Consider the following 20,089-nt stretch of genomic DNA (forward strand, 5'->3'; position numbering starts at 1 on the left):
TGGATACAAGCATCACACAAGTTGGTACTAGGCGCAGTTTGGGCCTCAAGTTATTACCTCAGGCAATAACACAACCTATTATAGACATGTTAAAGGCCTGATTTTGATTCATCTTTCTCTCAAACATGTTCTTATATTGCTCATACCTAGAAACTGTAAATGGTGCATGTTTGTCTCAAGAAACCTACACAAGAGGTATGTTCAAAGCCAAAAGAGACTTAACAACTAAATCTCTGCAGGTATTTTCATAACATAAAGAAAAAATTAGATTTCTGGCCAATTTAAGGACAATCATTTCCATTCTCCAAACAAATGTCAGACACCTATGTAACATGGTAAAAGATAATCTCAGTGACATATTGTTAATCAATGAAAAATTGTTACAAATCCTTTTACTGCACCGGTTTCCCAAGAAGTCAAAAGAAATTATACTCTGCAAATCTCAGTTAGTTGCTATCATCTGGCACCAGTGTTGTTTAGAGGCACTGCCATGGTATTTTCTTTTGTTGTGGCGTAAGAGGCTCCCAGTCCACCGTACTCTCATCAGGCACTGAGTGAACTATCATTTACTATGCTTGTAAATCAGCAGGACAGTAAGCCCTGTGGGTGTTACCATAACACGAGTAATAAGAAAGCAAAACAATGTTGATTTCCATTTCATCACAAAATATTTATGATCTGGTCATCAGAACTCAAACAGATTTGAAGCAGATTGTCACACAAGTTTCTGTGTTAGAATCAGTATATATAATGCATTATAAACTGCAGGACCTTGGGGAGGGCAGGAGCTGCCCTTTTGTTCTGTGCAGCACCTACAAACCGTATCTTGACCCAGGGTTGTTAAGCAGGACCTAAAAACTGTTAAGAGGTAGAAACAGTTCTGGTCATTAGATATTCCACCCATTTAGAAAACAAATCAAAAAAACAACAGCCCGCTATGTATGAAAAGCAGAAATACAATCATTAATGAGGTAGACCTCAAATGCTAGAAATAGAAGGGCGTTGCTTTCGTTTAATCTGACTTCTCCTTAAGCCAGAGAAGGAGAAGCCTTCCTTCTAAAGGAAAGACCTAAAAATTACAGAGAGTCAACTTTGGCATAAAGCAGCACTGAACGATTACAACTCGGGCGGCTTACTCAATAGCGCTTCATTTCCTCACCTTCCCTCAGAAGGGCGCATCGGTAAATGACAAGTCTCCCTGAAAACCACCGGTTTACCTCTCGGCCCTGCTGAAATCAGCGTAAAACACGCTAAGGGGGGGCAGGATTTCACCCAGGTTCTGCAAAACAGCAGCTGGAAGGAAAATAAAATGAATTAACCTGATTAAAAAAAAAAAAAAAAGAACCCACTGCGAGCAGTCGGGCTGGTCGCGACCCTCTGACAGCGGATCCCAGCCGCAGCTACCGCGGGCCGCAGGGCCGGATCCACGCCGCTTCAGCGTGCTGCTGCGAGGGCTAAACCGGCCCGCCCTCAGCGCCTGGGGCCACCAGTGAACCCGCACGGCCGAGCCCACGGCGAGCTCGCCTACCGCCTCACAGAAACCGGGCGAGGGACGGAGAAGCCGCTTCCCGCCGCCCCCTCAGCCCGCCGCCCCCTCTGCGCATGCGCCACAGCCGCCGCGCTCTGCGCGCCTTCCCCCCCCCCCCCTGCCCGCGCCCGGCCGCGCTTTCCCGGCGTGCGCCGCGCGCTCTCGGCGTTGACGTCACCGCAGCCCGGCGCCCGCCGCCATTGGAGTTGGAAGCTCCGGCTCCATCCCTCGCTGCGGCCCGACGGCGGCGGGGCAGGCCCGGGCGGCGCGGCCCGGGGAAGCGGGGCGGGGCGGGGGCGGGGGGGGGGGGGTATGTGAAGGGACGGGGCCGGTAGGGTGAGGCGAGGCGCGGGACCGGCGCCGGCCTACCGTCCCCTGGGCCCCGCTGAGGTAGACGCCGAGCGGCGGCGCCCGCGCCAGCGGCTCCCTCTTTCCCCCCTCGGCCCCGGCCCCTTCCCCTCCCCGGCCGCCGCCTGAGGGGAGAGGCGCCGCCGCCCGTTCTCCGCCAGGCCCCGGAGCTCCGCGCCGCGCCGAGCGGCCCTGCCTTCTCCCCCCCGGCCCTTCTCTGCTGAACCACGGCGGCCCTGTACATGAATTATGTCTGCCACAAGCGTTGACCCTCAGGTAAGCGGCGGAGCGAGGCGCGGGGCCTGCCTCCTCCCTCCCCGCCCCGGGGGCGGGGGGTTTCCCCCCCCTGCAGGCCGGTGCTCGCGTCTGGCCCGGGAGAGGCTTTTCTGCTCCCTCCCGGGCTTCTTCGGACCTTAATCTTGCTCGTGAAGTTCCCCCGTGGGCACAGCGCGTTCCCACTGCCTTTCGAGAGCCGTGGCCATTTCTGAGGGAGGCCGGTGCTGAACGATACCCGAAACACGCTCCTCAGACCCAGTTTAAACAGACCCCGATACGTTGTCAGCCGTTTTTGCGAGCCTCTTACCCGTCCTCAAAAGCTGCGTGTTTTGCAGTGACAGTATATAAGCGTTCTTCTAAAATTAACTTCTTTTATTTCCCCTCTTTTTTTTGTTTTTTTTTCCCCAATGATGTGCCATGGCTTCCCAGAGACCGAAAGGACAGGATAATAAAGGTGAGCATCGTGCTGAGATCTGATCGTTTAAATTGTTACTGTAACAGATGAATTATGCAAGTACCTGTAGGTGAGCAGAAAGGTGTTTCTCTTAGTCCGTATGGATAACATCTAGAACAAGCGGAGTTGTGCTTTGTTTCAAAAATAACATAAACTCTTATTCGTGCAAGCTTGCTTGCATCCCACTTAATGCTACTGAGGGAAGCATTGAGTGGGAAGGATTATGTGTTAGTACTAAACATAATAATGTTCTTCGTTTCCTTAAAATAAAGCAGATTTCTACATAAAAGCACAACGGTATGCCTACTCAATCCATATTTTTACATACTTTTGCATAGTCTCTTCCTGCTACATGAATACAATTGTGTTACTGGTCTGCTGTTGACTGATAGATGTATTAGCCGTCATATATAAGTCTACAAACTTAATTAAGCAATTTTAAATAAAAAAAATAGTTAAATTCTGGTGAGCTAATAAGCTTTTTATGGTAACTCCCGTGCTTTATTTGAAATTAAATTTAATAACAAGTCATCTAAGAAGATACTTTGTTACTGTGATTGCTAATAAGTGTGTAACTGTTGAGGCTTAGAAACTAACAATATTCAGCTCATAAATACTTTTTAATCTATCTTAACCTGCCTCAAAAATCCAGTTACTTCTAGTTGCAGGAAGTTTGACACTGTTTCCTGTGTTTGTAAATACTCTTTTACCTCTACTCTCCCTGACAAACTTTGCAGAAATATTCTGGTAAATTCCCAGACTTGTTTGCTAAACACCCTATTTGTTGTAGTATTACTTTTAGTTTAGTTTAGCTGGTTTATGAAATAGATAAATAAAGCAACTGTCACATAATGTGTTTGACCTTGTTTTCTTAGATTTAAAGCAAACAAAGGCAACTATTTGAAGTGACCTAATAACAGTTTGGGATTTATGTATCTTTCATTGATGGGTTTTGAATGCTTTTCACACATTAATTTATGCTTAAGTACACCTTTGATTATGGCAGATATCTCTATTTGACACACGAGAAAAATTGAGACTTAAGTTTTCCTGAAAATGTCAGGATACCAAGGCACTTAGCAGTCATTATTTCATAAGTAAACGTAACCTCACCTCATCTTATTTTAGCCAACTTAACTTAAACAAGCAGTGAATAACACATGCTGGGAGAACTGTGAATTGGTTTCTGGACCAGAACAATAGATGTTTCCCGATATTTTTTCACAAAATTCTTGTCAATAATTATTATTTTTCTGTTCAGAGGTAGTTCACATGAGTTGTCTATTCACTCTTGATTGTATATGTATATCTTTTTAATTTACTGAAATTTAGTTTTGTAAGAAATAATATAAAGAGAAATTGTCTGGAGAGGGGAAATATCATCCCTAGGTCATTTTATGAGTCTTCATGCTGTGAATAAGAAATATGGCTTTTCATAAAATAACATAGAGTGGAACTCTTCACCGAAATGCCACTAAGCAGTATTATAATATGTCGTAACCTTTTTCTTCTAGTACAAAATGGTTCATTACATCAGAAGGATACAGTTCATGACAACGATTTTGAACCTTACCTTTCTGGGCAGTCAAATCAGGTTAGTGTATTTTTAACTTAGGTTTTTTTCTTAGGCATGCTGTTGGCACTCAATTCATAGGATTATGTTGAGGGAGCAAATTCCTTAAATAGAAATGGAAAAAGAAATGACTAGCATATTGTGTTACTTGGTAATACAACTAGCATTTGTGCTCACAAAGCTAATATTACTCTGCATATCCAGATGGCTACAAGTGAAAATGAAGTTAATGCTCCAACTAGTGTCTGCTGATTGCTTCTCAAATTGCAGGTTATTGGTGCAGTTGGACTGTGACAGACTATTTGATCTTACGGTTCTTTGATAGATGAGTTGTATGTGGGAGTCTGAAGGTTCTGCTTTTGGGCTCTCCTGATTTGTATAATTAATTTGTAATATCCTAGAAATTAGCGTAGTTGAAATTTGGTTTCGATGCTTTCTAGGTAGCTTGTAGAGTTGTCCCACTCTTCAGTAAATATTGTTCTTTCATGTCCTCTAAAATATCTTAAGAATTAAAGGCATGTTATTTTAAGCGTAAGGTACTGTAATGTAAACTCGCAATATGATCCCGTTCATTATAATGTACATTAAATGAACATCCATGATTTGAATACCATTATAATTGAAAATATGTTCTAATTGAAGTAATTTTTGACTTAACATTCACATCTTTAAAGTGAACAAAATGCATAGAAACTGGAGATGTGAAAAGTTTTCTTTCACAAATATGAAGTACCATTTCAGAGAGAGAGAGACCTACCAGAGGTACATTATTATTTCTTGGCAGAAAGACTAAGTGTTATGTTTTAAAAGGGAAACTTACAATTCAGCCTGAAGCTGATAGATGCCAGTGTTAATACTGGTGACATCACTGAACTTGCTTGCAAAAGAAAATTATTCTACATGCTACAGAAAAATAGCACGTAGTGTGCTGTTCTGTTTCATTTGTGGAAACTGTGATTTTAATCTTGAACGTAAACACCAGAGCAATCAGTATCAATTCATGTGTTGTGTATCAGTTATCTTCAAGGTGTGCTAAACATTTTTGTTAGGGCAGTCAGTTAGATGGAACTATGTTAGAGGTTTGGATCTTAGCAGCTTTCAGGAAGGGTGCAAACTTCAGGACAATATAGATATACTTAAGCTTGTTTCCATCCTGGAAGCAGTCTAGACACACCACTGTGGAAGTCAGGACAAGTGTATATATGACAACATGAACTGTCTTTTGAGCTCTGCACTGTGTGGGTTCTGGCTCCTGAGCTAAGCTGCTTAGTCCTCTGCAGCATAGACGTGTTCTCCAGACTTATACAAAGTTAAAATGATTTAATGGGAAACATTTCCTCTTCTCTGGAATTAATGTACTTTAGCAGGTATAAAAGCAGGAAGCTTGTGGGGAAAAAGAAGTAAAATTTTCTTTTATAATGCAAAATTAGTTTTGAAAGAAGTTGAGGTTTTCGCCTTTCTTTAGTTTTTTGAAATTCCACTTCATCGCATTTGTATGTAATTTTTAGTTACTTAAAAACCAAGACATGTTTTTCTCATGTGAAATATACTGAACGTTATACTTCATATGGAAAAAAATAGAACCATCTGTTATAGTTTAATTCTAGGAAATTTGTCTTAGCTGTCAACAAGCCCAATTATTAGGGAAAAATTGCTATGACTGTTAGAATTTCCATAATTCTAATAAAGTTTTCTTACATGAAAGTGTAGCTTCATTGACCAATTTATTTATACTGCAGTAAGAAATTGGCATGCTACAAGAAACAATTGTGTAGGTCATCTTAAAATTTTAAGTGGAAAGTGACAGTAGCATTAATTAGGACTGTGAGATTTTGTATTGAAGACAACCGTGTTTCTGAACAAAGCCTTATTATCTAGTTACTCAGTCAGATTTATTCAGACCTTTAAAATTACTGTAAAATATAAATGACTTGCAAAAAGAGATTTGAAACTGACTGGATATTTAAAAAAAATACTTAGTTAAAACTCCAGCTGACACAACAATATATTTGACATCAAAGTTAGGTTGGTAATATTATGTTAATTTTATCCTTCAAAAATACAAGTTAGTCTTTCAAATTAGTATTGAGCATGTTATGTAATCAAATAAAATATAATTGTCTTCCATCTTTTGGTTGAAAACTGCTCTTAAGTAGTGGTGCCTTCTTTTCTTTCCATAAAGGTTTTAGTATCCACGTAGCAGTAGTTAATACAGATCAAATTTTAGCGGTAGTTAATACAGATCAAATTTGAGATGTGATAGCTTTTTGTTATAAAGCACACTAAAAGTACTTTTAAGTGCAAAGGAAGCCGAGTGTAGTAGAGTATTCATATACAAAGTTATGCTCAAAGCAAGAAAGGCATCCCCCATGTAATGTCATCCAGAACCAAAAGATTATTCATAAGTAACAGGGAATTGCTAGCAAGCAGCATGCTTTGGGAGAAAGGAGGATTCCCTTCGTAATTAACAGAATGGTTGGGTTGGGTTGGGTTGTTTGTTTTTTTGTTTTTGTTTTTTTTTTTTTTAATTAAAAAAAAAAAAGGAAGGAAAAACGGAGGGACACAGAAAGGTCAAGGATAAGTTTGTTGAGATAAATGTTCTGCTGTTGCAGTGAAAGACTTCTGTCAGGATTTCTTTTACACACTCTGGCATAAAGCCAGTCAAAATAGATTGAATGTTTTATAAGGATGTCTGCTGAAACTTTCCTTTAATCTTGCTAGAATCCTTCTGGAAACTTTACAGCCTGTATGATAGGAGGTGACAGTCTCAGGAATTGTCTAGAATCCTTTAGAAGAAATATTTTAAGACAAAACACCTGCTTTGTCTAGGCTTATTCTTTTTGGTCTTAAATTCTAAATCTGTAGAATATATGAACATAAATAGTTCTTTGGAGGTACTTATGTCTCCTCCCTTTCATCTGTGTTTATTTCTACATTTTTTCTTAATATTAACACTTTAAGATAATAATACATAGCAATCTCAAAGTCTTTTGGAAAAATGACATTTTCATATGCTAAATATTGATTATTTTAGCTTGGGAGCCCCTGAAAATTGAATGAGTTTTAGAGGATCTTCCCATAGGAAGGTGGATTACCTCTTCTTAATGATAGAATTTGCATGTAAGTAAAGGCAGCATGAACACTGGCAGAGGTTATTTCTTTTGAATCAACAACACTGGATCTGGCCTGTTTAAATCTCAGAAGTGGTTGCAGTACTGTATGTAAGTCTTGGAGGCATTTTATGGTATCATTCTGTATATGGAAAGTAAGGATATTGAATTACTCTGGCTTTGGGGTGTCATGGAAGGGAGTAACTGAAAAATGAGCAGTAAAAAGGACTTGCTATCAGTTGGATATTATGCTTATTTTCAGCAAGGAGTTTTTTTACTTCATTTTCTGAATGAGCTGAGAAATAATCTGATTTTTGGAAAAATGACTGAAGTTCCACTGCAGTTTTGCAGCTATATTTTTTTTCAAGTTTGAAATCTTTCAGTTTGAAAGAAATTTGGGTTCCTCTTCTTAAATAATTTTTCTCCATGAGTAAGGAAAGGCTAGCTACTGTTTGACTCATTAACAGGAGATGTTGACCTTCCCTCCCACTCGCTGGTAATTACAGTTAGTGTCAGTTTGGAAGGTCTCCAGTGTAGGTGCTTCAAGTTTATTTAAAGAGGAATAAAACCTATTTTAGAATATTTTGTATTTGTTCTTTTGCATTGTGGACTATGAGAAACATACAAAATGCCTCAAAATCAGGTGTCAGCAGAAGATTTAGCATGGAAGGAAAGGCTTCTCAGCTTGGTCTAAGAAGCAGTTGGAAGGGAGGAAAAGCTAGAATTTCAGGGGGGGATCTGCTGGTTTATACCCAGTCAGTCACTTATTTCATAGAGTGGAAAAGATGGCCTGTTTGGAAGGACAGTGAGAAACAGACTTGCGCATTTGTAACTTTACTACTGGGGAGGAAGAGACTTTTGCAAAAGGCTGAATAGTGTCTTTCTCAAACAGTTTGGATGGCATATATCACATGCCATAGTTGCATATATTTGTCTCTAGTATACCAGTCACCTTAATTTCTGTTTGTAGTTAAGTCTACTTAGAGCAAACTTGGCATGCTTCTTAATGTGTGATCTCGCTGTGATCCTGTCTATGTCAGAAGTAGCCTTTGCATGTTTTACCACTTCAAGTATGTTTTGCTTGTCGGGGACTGCTGGCCCCTCAAAACAATTCCGTAAAGAGGACTGTAATCATATTTTCTGTTACATGTGTTGTCATGTTAAAGTAATTTAATCTAAAACTTCTCCTGTGTAGTGATCTAGGAATGCTGAATATCCCTAGTTCTGTGAGACACAAAATATGTTGTTATATAAGTTCCTTGAAGTATTTTGGGGTATTGGTAGGTTAAATAATTCTAGAAGAAATCACTAAATAGCCTTAGTAATGTAACCAAGCTTAGATGGTTTCAAAATCTCAAGTACTAACCTCATTGTGAGCCACTAGTCCTGGGGCGTATTATAAATGCCCAGATACTGCATTTTAGCCCTGAATCTTTCGTGGAGTATGAACTAAGATCTGTAATTAGAAATTAAATTACTTTGTCTCTATTGTTGTTTTCCATTTGGTGATGAACAGTGTTGTGGCTGTTTATAAATGAAGGGGGTTTTATATCTGAAGTTACCTTTTTTTTTTCTCTTTAACAGAACAGTAGCTATCCATCAATGACTGATCCTTATCTGTCCAGTTATTATCCACCGTCTATTGGGTTCCCCTATTCTCTCAGTGAAGCACCATGGTCTACAGGAGGAGATCCTCCTATCCCATATCTCACCACGTATGGACAGCTCAGTAATGGAGATCATCATTTTATGCACGATGCTGTTTTTGGACAGCCTGGGGGTCTGGGAAATAATATCTATCAACACCGGTTTAACTTTTTCCCTGAAAATCCTGCCTTCTCAGCCTGGGGAACAAGTGGATCCCAAGGACAGCAGACTCAAAGTTCAGCATATGGGAGCAGTTACAGCTACCCACCTAGTTCACTGGGCGGTACCATTGTGGATGGACAAACAGGATTTCATAATGATACATTAAATAAAGCTCCTGGAATGAACAGTATTGAACAGGGAATGGTTGGACTTAAGATTGGTGGAGATGTTACAACTTCTGCGGTGAAAACAGTAGGTTCTGTTGTCAACAGTGCTGGGATGACAGGTGCTCTCTCTGGTAATGGCGGATCTAATGTAAACTTGCCAGTATCTAAACCAACCTCTTGGGCTGCTATAGCTAGCAAGCCTGCGAAACCACAGCCTAAAATGAAAACAAAAACTGGACCTGTAATCGGAGGAGCATTGCCTCCTCCACCTATAAAGCATAATATGGACATAGGTACTTGGGACAATAAGGGTCCTGTGGCAAAAGTTCCTGCCCCTCAACAGATACCTTCTCCTCAGTCTGTTCCACAACCACAGCAACAAATTGTTCAGCCTGTTCCAGCTCAACCTCCTCCATTGACTCAGCCGCAGTATCAGACCCCTCAGCAGCCACCCCAAAATCGCTGGGTAGCTCCTCGCAACAGAAATGCAGCTTTTGGCCAAAGTGGAGGAACTGGTAATGACAGCAACTCAGCTGGCAGTACCCAGCCTAACCCTGTTCCTAGTGGCGAGTCCCATCCTGTTCTTGAAAAACTGAAAGCTGCTCACAGCTATAACCCTAAAGATTTTGAATGGAACCTTAAAAATGGACGTGTGTTCATAATAAAAAGCTATTCTGAGGATGATATTCATCGTTCCATTAAGTATTCTATTTGGTGTAGTACGGAACATGGCAACAAACGCCTGGACAGTGCTTTTCGGTCCATGAATAGCAAGGGTCCGGTCTACTTGCTGTTCAGTGTCAATGGCAGTGGACACTTCTGTGGAGTAGCAGAGATGAAATCACCTGTGGACTATGGCACCAGTGCAGGTGTCTGGTCTCAGGACAAGTGGAAGGGGAAATTTGATGTCAAGTGGATCTTTGTGAAGGATGTACCCAACAACCAGCTCCGACACATCAGGCTGGAGAACAATGACAACAAACCCGTTACAAACTCCCGTGATACACAGGAGGTGCCCTTAGAAAAAGCAAAACAAGTGCTTAAAATTATTGCTACTTACAAGCACACGACCTCCATCTTTGATGACTTTTCTCATTATGAAAAGCGCCAAGAAGAGGAGGAGGTGGTGCGGAAGGTAAACTTATTAAAAAATTTATTTTATACACAGATATGGGGAAAATGAAATGTGAAGGCTGCTATGGTGGAAAAAATGTAAGTAGGAATTTGAAATGTTTTTAATACCACTCAACCTCATGGTTTTATGCGTGTTTAACAACACAAAAAACAAACTGATGCTTATTTGTCTGTGACAATTTCATAGCTAATGAGTTTCAAAGCAGAAAGCTAAGCAGTAATGCAGGAAAAGGACATTATGTCCATTTTTTTTGAGTTTGATTTTTTTTTTTTCCATCTTAAAATGGTTAATAAACTAGAAAATAGTTTCTGTTTCAGAATTGGATTCTGCCAGTGATTGTCACTTAAGTTTTTTGCCTTAAATAAGAGGTGGTTTAACACTGTTTGACTGGAACTGGGCTATCAAAATTGATACCTGTATTGGCATTTGAAATTTGTACATTTAAGAGCAAGAAGCCTGATCTTGTTTGTTCAGTTGATCTTTCTGGAAAAGAAAATTGCATAAAATTGCTGGAACAGTGCTAGAAAGATGGCGTTTCTGCTGCTGAAGTCGTATGTATTATTATTTGGGTAAATAAAGGTTTTCAGTTCCCAGGTCTAATCTGTCTACTAATTCTTGGAAAAAAGTTTTGAGTGAAGATGTAGTAAGAGAAATATGGGCAGTAACTGGAAGGTGTAGTAAAAACTTCCATATGCTTTCATGGCTCTAAGTCTGCTGCAAGAGACATCTGTCCCTATCCATCCAATGACTTCAGTTTAAAGAATGCCTTTCTCTATGCAGTCTAGAAGTAATGGACTGGCAAAATACTAGGTGTTGGGATGTGTAGTTACTAGCTAAGTAACACTTAAAGTTGCTTGATGTTGATAGTGTTTCATAGACTTTTTTTGTATAGCATTTCAGATAAAGCATTTACTTTGACAGGCTAGCTTAGTGTGGCTCACACTTGCTTCAAAATCTTTTTGAAGCAAAGACTTAATGCATGTTCCTGAAGCTCAAATTGAAGTTGCTGTTTTAAAGGTTTTATTGCCATTTAAAAGTGCAGATAAGATTGCTTTAAACTGTCTTTATAGAATGTACCCTTAAATTATGAGAGGAGATCAGTGTCTTAAGAACTTTTCAGCTCAACTTTTCCTAGCCATCAGATACGATGTGCATAGCGTACCTCATCACAGCGGGGAAGGAGAGCTTAAGATTGGAAGTTTTTCTTGTGTACTCTCTGTGGGGTTCCACAAGTGAAAACCTAAAAGCCTTTACTTCAACGCTTCATTCCTTCAGTAGACAATTAGGAATCCAATATTTCATGCAACCTGTATCTCAAAGAGAGGTGTTCCCTTATGTAGAAGAGAATCTTGAGTAAGTCAAAAGGCCTGGGTTTCTTTGTCAACTGTTTACAGTGTATGGGTAGGTGATCGTTTTGGTCTCCCTGTGATTTGCTGCCAAGTCTGGAGGGGAGGATGATGTGCATGTTTAAGGAGTGAAAGTACTGGGAAAGTGGCAGGAGATCCAGTCTTCTTCAACAGCTAACTTACTGGCCTGAGGAGGATCCAGATGGCTGCCTACTGAACGCCAAACTTCCTTTGCTTTGTAGTAGCTCAGGGGACTGATGTTCTACTGTTGGGCTGATCCCACTTTGGGTTGTTTTTAATATATACAACTGTTTACCGGTTTCAGTTCAAGTGTCAGTACAATCAATATTCTTACCCAGGTCACTGCTTTATAACAGGATTGTTTTTTCAAAATAATGTCTTTTTTTCTGCCTCACTTAAAACTGAGGTTCTAGCTTGTACGACGCATTCAGAAAATAAACTCTGAAGTCTAATTTAACACTTCTTAGATTCCTCCGAATAGCTTAGAAAATAGGACAATATACAGACAATTGAAGTACACTGAGGAAGATAATAGTGCTAGAGAGGTAAAGCAGATCAACAATGAGAGAATGAAAAATAAGATACTGCTTGTCAGGTTACATTCTATAAAACTATTGTCTGGTAAGTTAGTATTTTCCCCTTCATTGACTAAATGAATTTTAGAAGTCCAACTGATAATTAGAAGAGTTTCTTTGCAGGGTATGCACACACCTAAACTTCTTGCCGTTGAGAAGTTTGTGCTACTGAAGTTGAAGTATTCCTGTTACGCAAAGTTAACCTTCCTATGACAATAATTTTTGAAGAATCTTATTGCCAGTTAAGGTATCTTATGACCTAATTGACATTTTCAGATAGGCGTTTGTATGTGTGCCATCTTAATTGGTTTTCAGGTTGCTGTGGTTTTGGTTCATATACTCTGTTTAGCAGTAAAATAACTTGTTGAAATTTTGTGCTTCCATTTCACCACTGCTGTGATTACAAAGGGCCAGAATTCTTAAAAATCTCCACATGGAGGGCTTGAATGCTTTAATTTCAGTTATACACAAATATTTAGTAGGGAAGAATAACTTCACGTAATCTGTACAATGCAAACCACGAGCATTTCAGCTCTTTTCTTCAGATGGTTGCAGTTTGTTGCTAGCCAGTGTTTCCTTGACTGATGTGTGCAGAAGAAGGTCTAGTGTGTGCTCTTTCAGTTTAACTGATCTAGGAACCTCTGTGTTAACAGTCATCAAATGAGGATTTGGCAGGTGTAATGCTCGATGAAATTCACTGAAGTGCCAAAGATTCACCAGTGTTACCAGCATTGCTTAAGGACTGTGTCATCATCTAGAATTAAGGGAAGATTTGTTTATGCTGGGATGCAAGTCCAGCTTTTGATTTGCCATAGTAATAAACTATTTAAGCCCATTCTGGTGACCCAGAACCTGGGAAATTAATAATAGAAGGATATTGGTGTCTGGAATGAAATGGCAAGAGAGTGAGTGGTGTGAAATCTCTCCTGACCCTCCTAGCATTTCTCAGTCAGTTTCTGGGGCCACTACAGTGTCCACAAAGACAGCAACTTCTGTGATCAAAGCTCATGCTCTTAAAAGGTAAAAAAGTTGCAACATGTGTGAGAGAACTTCTGTAAAAAGAAAATACAGTATAATGTGGCATTAATTGTTAAAATTCCCTGGAAACATGCTTGCATAGTCTTAACAAAATTGCCTTTCTGAAGTTAAAAAGCTTGTAAAGAAAATAAACTTGTTGCAGATTTGGGGTTTTTTTGGTTTGGTTTTTTTTTTTTTTTTTCATCTCATGGTAGGACAGATGGGTTGATCTACTGTCAGCAGTTTGTCTTCATAGATCTGTATTTAACTAGATAGTCATAGTTACTGGACTGCTGTGCTGTCACCCCTGATCTGTGTCAAGGCACTCAGCTATTCCAAGGTCTACACCTTGGTGTTGTGCTGGAAGAGCTGAGTAGTCTTATCTCAGAAAGCTTTTGAATCGCCAAGCTTACCATTTCTCCTTTTGGGTGATTAAATATTGCAGAGTGTTAGCTAGTGCATGTCGGCACTTAGAAATTTCTTCTAGCATTGTGTGAGTATTTCTTTTCAGTATGCTTTCTATGAACACATTCATTGATGCAGAACTTTTAAGGATAGAATATTGTCCTTCCTCCAAAACTAGTTAAAAAACATTTCTATCTTAAGATTAATACTAATCGTGTTTCCTGATACAAAGATAACATATATATTTTTGTGTCAGAAGATGAATGCTTTCATCCCACTGACCTTAACAAATAAAGTTCAGTAGGAAGGTTGACAGCTGCTTCAGACTGAGGTGAAGGGAACAGAAGTTTGACAAGGATGAGTGTCTCTAAAATGGAAGCTTCTGCAGGTTTTGTGAAAACCTGTTTTTCCTGTGTCTGAAGACTATACATATTAATGTCATGAAGGAGAAGTATGCAACAGGAGGTCCCCTGTGAGATACAAGAATTCCCCTGGAGAAGAGAAACTATGAAGGCTCCGGAGGACCTTCAGAATGAAAATGAACAAAGCTTTGTTAGTTGTTTACAAAACTGCTTTTTCTTGCTTGTGGTAGTCCTAAATAGCAGTAAGGAAGAGAATTTGAGAGTTAGAGCTTCTAAAAAGCAGCCATGCTCAAGAGCATGAAGAATTGTTGCATCAGTTTCCTCCCTGTCAGTTTATATGGTTTCAGACACTTTTTAAAAGGAAGACTCAAGAGTAGCCCGAGAGAGAAAGCAATCAGCAAGGTGGGAGGAACTGCTTAATAACTTGCTCAATAAATAACACCTTTTACTGAATTATAAAGCCTGAGCTGAGTCTCTGAATGCCATGAGCATACTTTCTAGGTACCAGGTAGAAGTCTCAGGTGCTAGCCTGTCTTCTATTTATGTGGGACTAGGTCATGAGAATTGAAAGCTTTGATTTTTTTTTTATTTTTTTTTTTAAAGAAAGTGGGATTATGAGGGTCAGTGGATGATTACATAGAAAACTAAAAATAAGTTATGTAAAGTGGCAATGGGAAAGAATGGGCTGATGAGCATGGTAGGGCAGTGAAGCAGAGTAAAGGGGATTTGCCACCTTAGGAATGGAAGTAGGATGGAACAATTACTTTTGGAAGCCTGAAAATGGGGTTGATACAGATTCAGTTTTAGATTCTTTCTAATCACCTTTTGTTTGAAATGTCAGGCAGCTGTGAGTTCTTTTCATCAAGAACATACAACACCTAGTACATTCTGATACTCTACCATTAAGAAATGGCTTTCATTGACTGTTCATCATAAGCCAGCTGTTAAAAGATAGGAGGAATATAGATTTTTTTAAAACAAATTATACCACTTCACACGGTCTGTTTTGTTGATTTGGTAAAACAATTTTGCTATCTTTTACTTCTGTCTTAAATCATAGATTACGAATTTATACTAGACTTTGTTGACTTAATTTTATTATGAAAATTGAAATACTAATATTCTGCCTGGAGGTAGAGATCAATATATTCCATTTTAAAAAAAACTCATCTGATTTTATGCTGTGACCAGCTGAAGTAGCAAATACAGTCTGTTACACTTATAATGTTTGGTATATTTGCAAATAAGCTTTACATTGCAACAGAAACAATTCTGAGATTTAATTTTATACAAAGATTCCACAAAACAAGTAAAATCTGAAGGTGTTAGTTTAGGAGTTGGCTGTTGTTTATGCTTAGGCTATTTCACAATTTTCTTGCTTGAAGTAGGATTTGGTGCCATATTGATGCATTCAAGTACAGTACACAAAGTAGAGTCTTTACATGCCAGTTTTGCACTATACAGTCTGTTTTAAATGCCATTAGGATGAAATGGAAAACAGTAAGGCTGAACCCGTTCTACTCAGTCTGTGTGGTGTCTTAGCTAGAAAAATGCACTGGCCTAAAGATACAGCAGCATATTTTATGCAACTTGTCTTGCTGTCTTCTGCATGTCCTGCAACTTAGGGGATTCCTGATACAATTATTGAAAAAGCCCCCCCCCCCCTTTTTTGTTACTGCATTGCTTAACTTGTCTGTGTAAGCCCTGTGCAGAGGCTCTGCTCTAAATCAAAGCAGAAGCATGACTGTTTGCTGCTGGGAGAGCACAGGTTAGTTAGATGAAGACTTAGAGCAATTGAGGGATGCCTGCAGGTATCCCTTAGACTACCTTTATCTGTTTTCAGTATTTGTGGTTAGCAGAAACTTTTGAGAGAGACTTCAAAGAGCCTACTGGCTTCCGTACTAGAATGCTTTTAGAAATTCTTGGGTTGTTCAGTCTAGCTGTGCTGTTTTTTATCAGACCATGCAAAAGCACATAACTTTTCTTCCACCTGATGATGGTTTTTTTGTTGTTTTTTTTTTTTTTTTTCCCCCTGACTTGTCAGGTGTTTCACAGTGCCTACCAGTATAGTTGAACAGATAGGAATAATTAGGAACAGAATTTCTAGAGCTCAAATCCCTACTTTTATTGAATGTGACTAAACTCCAAAGTCATTTGAGTGCTTCAAAATAATATCGGTTCTATGAAGTTCACTAATCTACCATTTCCTTTCTGCTTGTGTATTGGTTGTGCTACTACTGCAGTAGCTAAAATAATCCAGAAAGTAGAATATTGCAGGTCCTGTTTCTGCTTAGGAATGTTGATATTTCATACCTTTCTTACTGTGACCTTCATCTGCTGTCAGTTTGAAGTGACTGTGCAGGTATTCATTCAGCTGTTCCACTTGAAGCTGCACTTAAGTTATCAAGTTCTTGGGCTTGCCAGGTATATACAATATATTTCTAAAATGTAGCAGCAATGTTTTAACAATGTGTATAATTATCTGGGATCACATTGGTGCTGTTATACTGCTAAAAAGTTTTTGCTTGTTCATTTGACTAAAATCTTTCTTAACTTTTAACTTTTTTCTCTTTGCAGGAACGTCAGAATCGAAACAAACAATAAGAATAAACATATACAGTTTGATATATATACTAGAACTGATATTAAATTCGACTATGAGAAACAAAATTTAAGTATACTGGTGCTGTATCCTGGCATCAGGACAAACTAAAGCTTTCAGCTCCAATATTATCTTCTCGTGCAGGGGAAATTAAGTTGTCGCATCTTTAAGTAAATTGTAGTTTATTTTTGCCCAAGTGGATCTGCATTAATTTGTATCTTTTTTCTATGTAAAATTCTGTAGAAATCATTAATAAAGGTGTGTCTGTTTTTATTTTTTTAAGTTGGTAAACAGTTATATTAACCTAATGTGGACCTATACATGAGCATACTAAAGTGTCAGTGCTTCCCAAAGACTTTATTTTGGCACAAATTATGTTCCTAGCCAGATATAGAGATTATGGAGAATACATCACAAATCTTCCTTTATCCTCCTCCCAAACCCTTTTTCTTCATGGCGGAAGTAAGAAACCATGCATTGATTTTTGTCACTTAAAAAACTTTTAAGATACTTTTAAGATACTGCACTTCAGAATTTTGAAATGAAAAAACTAAATTTCTGATCACTTTGTGCAGCTGCTATGCCTCTTTATTTATCTGTACAATTACACTTTTAAAATTGCTAATGCGCCATGTTGGTTTTTTCTGTCTAGTAGAAAATCAAATTGTCAGTGAAATTGTTTCTCTGGAAAATATTTCCCTTTCACATTCTGTTAACCAGTGCTTCAGTGTGCATTTGTTATACCATATCCTGCCGAGAGTGAGCGAGATGCTTTCTCTCAGCCATAATTCTGCTTTACGGTTTTTGTAGCTTAATTAAATAATAATGTGATGCTATCAACATTGCAGGGGTTTTGGACAATGTGTTTAAACCTGTTTCAGCTTTCAGGTGTTATTAGTTAATTGCAGATCATTTTTAATCCTTCCCTTCATTACTCCCTCCCACCCCCCAAATCCTAATGCCATTTAAAGTTTTTATACCAATAATGCTGAGCTTTAACGTAGGAACTAATAGTACGGATAATATGATGGATTATGCCTCAGATGTTTAAATTGACAGTGTGTATGTCTAATTTTTTTCTGTTGGATGAGTAAAAAAACCTGTTTTAAGAAACTGAATTTGCTGTCATGTTTTTGTGGAGTGAGGGGACCGTCTGAGAGCCTGTCACCAACTGGAGTTCCAATTAAGCATGGAAATGGTGCTCATGTCCGCTGCTCTAGCACACTGAATCTGCACGTGTTTATTGTAGAGGATCTTTTACTATATTAGAAAGCAAGTATCTTCTGAATACTATTTACTCCAAAAGGACCTCCAATTTAAATAAAGTTTAATCTGTATCATTTAGACTTGTATTTAGAACGTATAACTCTGTCTCTGGACTGTTACTGCCTGTAAGGGGTAATGGACAGCATCAGATTAACTTTTTCCTCTAGGAGAATACAAGCCTTAATAAACAATACATATTTAGCAAGTTTGATGTCATTTTCATTTTTTCCCTACTTTCAGTTGTCTTCCTATGTTATAATCACCCTTTGTGCCAACTCGAGAATTAAGTCTAATTTGAGAAGTGTTTTGACTGTATAACTTGGATATCTGCTATCGGCGCACTTGATGATTGCAGAAGGGTTTCACAGGACTCTGCAGAGGACATTTAAGCTGCTTTGAACATTACTGTTCCTCAAAGGAAACACATGCATGTACAGTGGCTGTCACTCGTAGTTTCCTTTCTCCTTGTATGGTAGAGAAGCTGAAGAAAGAATTGGAAGTTGTCCTGTAGCCTTCAGGAGGTGGTTATCGCAGGCATGGGTCACGGGGATGAGAAAAGAATTTTCCAAATAGAAGTAAAGCACTGAACAGTTTCTTTTACAGTAGTTAGCTGTATTTCCTGACTCTTAACTTCAGTAATTTGACTTGGTATCTTTATTTTAACTGACTTTTTGAAGCAATACTGCATTTTATAAACATGTTACCATCTAATAAAAGCACCTGCTGTTAGTTTCAGTTATTAATATCAGGACACTTAAAACTGGTGATTCCAGAGCCAAAAAGAATTTAGCTCTATCTGGACCCTGAAGAGAAAAGTTAGTTACACAACTTTTTGAGATCTGAAGAAAGAAATAAAAAAAAAGTATCTTTGCTGTGATATTACCTATAGACTTCGAGTAAATATTTTCTAAAAAAACCCAAACAAACAAAAAAATCCCAACCAACAAAAAATCCCCAACAAATGGAGAGCCTTTAGCTGAAACCGGTTTGGCTGTATTGTTAAGAAAAGTTATGATGTGTCTCAACCTGCTATCTGGCTTTGTAGGTAGCAGAAAAAATTCGTAACAGCTTCAGCATGCAGAGATTTCTTACAGATATTGCAGTGCTGTGGCTGGGTTGTAGAGCACTATCTGAGTTAAGCAGGGAGAAAACAGTGGGTAAAAATCACTTTCATTATGACTGTGTTGAGATAACTGAAATGCTGCTGGTCATTCTAATTCTCAATGAACTGTCATTTTAATTTAAAGAGATGCCTCACTTCTCTGTTTCGCAGTGTTCTCATTACACTGAGAGAGGGAAGAAGCTTTCTTCCAGTGTCTGTTGTAGAATAACTTCACGTCATAGGTCTTACTTATTCTTTATTTAATCCAAGTAATAGTTGTAAAAAGTGGCCTGTGTGCTTTTGGAATTTGTGCTTAAGTTCAATCCTTAAATGAGTTGCTTTTGTTTGATGTTTTTAGAATTTGTGTGTGTTTGACAGTATCCCTGCTGCCTTCTGCTTTTAAGCCAAATGTAGCTGGTAGCACCAAATACTGATTGCAGAGTTAAGTGAAATTATTTCTCTGATTTGATTACTGGTTGGTGGCAGCACATTGTACTGCTCTGAAGCTGTGAATGTTACATCATTAGGGGAAAAAGTAGGTAGTCACACCAAAAGTAATAGTACTGAATACTTAATCTTTATGGATATTACATTTGTTGCTGTGAAGGATGGTTTTACGTGACAAGCTTGTAGAGAAAATGATCGAGTTAAATCTACACAGAGATAGATGTAAGGACAGAAACAGGCAGACAAAAATAAACAAACTCATGTTCAAGATTACTGCTCTGCCATAACACAACATGCTCGTAAATTAAGGACAGACTTTGGTTTTTACCTTACTCATTCTTGGGAGATGGAAATAGGGGTTGTAAAATTTAAAATCTAATTTTTTGCTTTCACCCTTTAAAGAACTGTTGATATTAAAAGAGATGAGTGTTTCTTCACAAAATACTTGATTATTGTTTGGAGAACTTACTCAAAGATATTAATGAATTTACTCAAAGATATTAGTGAGATCTCAGTGAAAAAAAGAGTAGTATTTATGTCTTAGCA

The 20,089-nt window shown here is 38.6% G+C and overlaps 1 protein-coding gene across 2 annotated transcripts; it reads left to right on the forward strand.

Moving 5' to 3' along the window:
* The first annotated feature begins 1,699 nt into the window (after positions 1–1,699).
* On the forward strand, positions 1,700–18,199 carry YTHDF1 (YTH N6-methyladenosine RNA binding protein 1). Of its 2 annotated transcripts, none has more exons than XM_030009537.2 (5): positions 1,700–2,152; positions 2,582–2,606; positions 4,121–4,200; positions 8,874–10,477; positions 16,704–18,199. In XM_030009537.2, the coding sequence occupies exons 1-4, from the start codon at positions 2,126–2,128 to the stop codon at positions 10,446–10,448; spliced, it is 1,707 nt and encodes a 568-aa protein (XP_029865397.1). In that variant the 5' UTR covers positions 1,700–2,125; the 3' UTR covers positions 10,449–10,477; positions 16,704–18,199. The 2 variants fall into 2 exon arrangements, with proteins under 2 accessions (XP_029865397.1, XP_029865398.1); XM_030009538.2 differs by having other exon boundaries at positions 1,701–2,152; positions 8,874–10,400.
* Positions 18,200–20,089: the final 1,890 nt, after the last annotated feature.

This window comes from Aquila chrysaetos, chromosome 3, assembly GCF_900496995.4.
Source record: "Aquila chrysaetos chrysaetos chromosome 3, bAquChr1.4, whole genome shotgun sequence".
Classification (NCBI taxonomy): domain Eukaryota; kingdom Metazoa; phylum Chordata; class Aves; order Accipitriformes; family Accipitridae; genus Aquila; species Aquila chrysaetos.

What these genes read in the sequence shown, in the direction of transcription:
- YTHDF1 (XM_030009537.2), top strand. Translation starts at nt 2,126, where the DNA reads ATGTCTGCCACAAGCGTTGACCCTCAG. An exon ending in CCACAAGCGTTGACCCTCAG is followed by an intron (nt 2,153 to 2,581) that starts GTAAGCGGCGGA and finishes ATGGCTTCCCAG; the next exon opens with AGACCGAAAGGACAGGATAA. An exon ending in TTTCTGGGCAGTCAAATCAG is followed by an intron (nt 4,201 to 8,873) that starts GTTAGTGTATTT and finishes TCTCTTTAACAG; the next exon opens with AACAGTAGCTATCCATCAAT.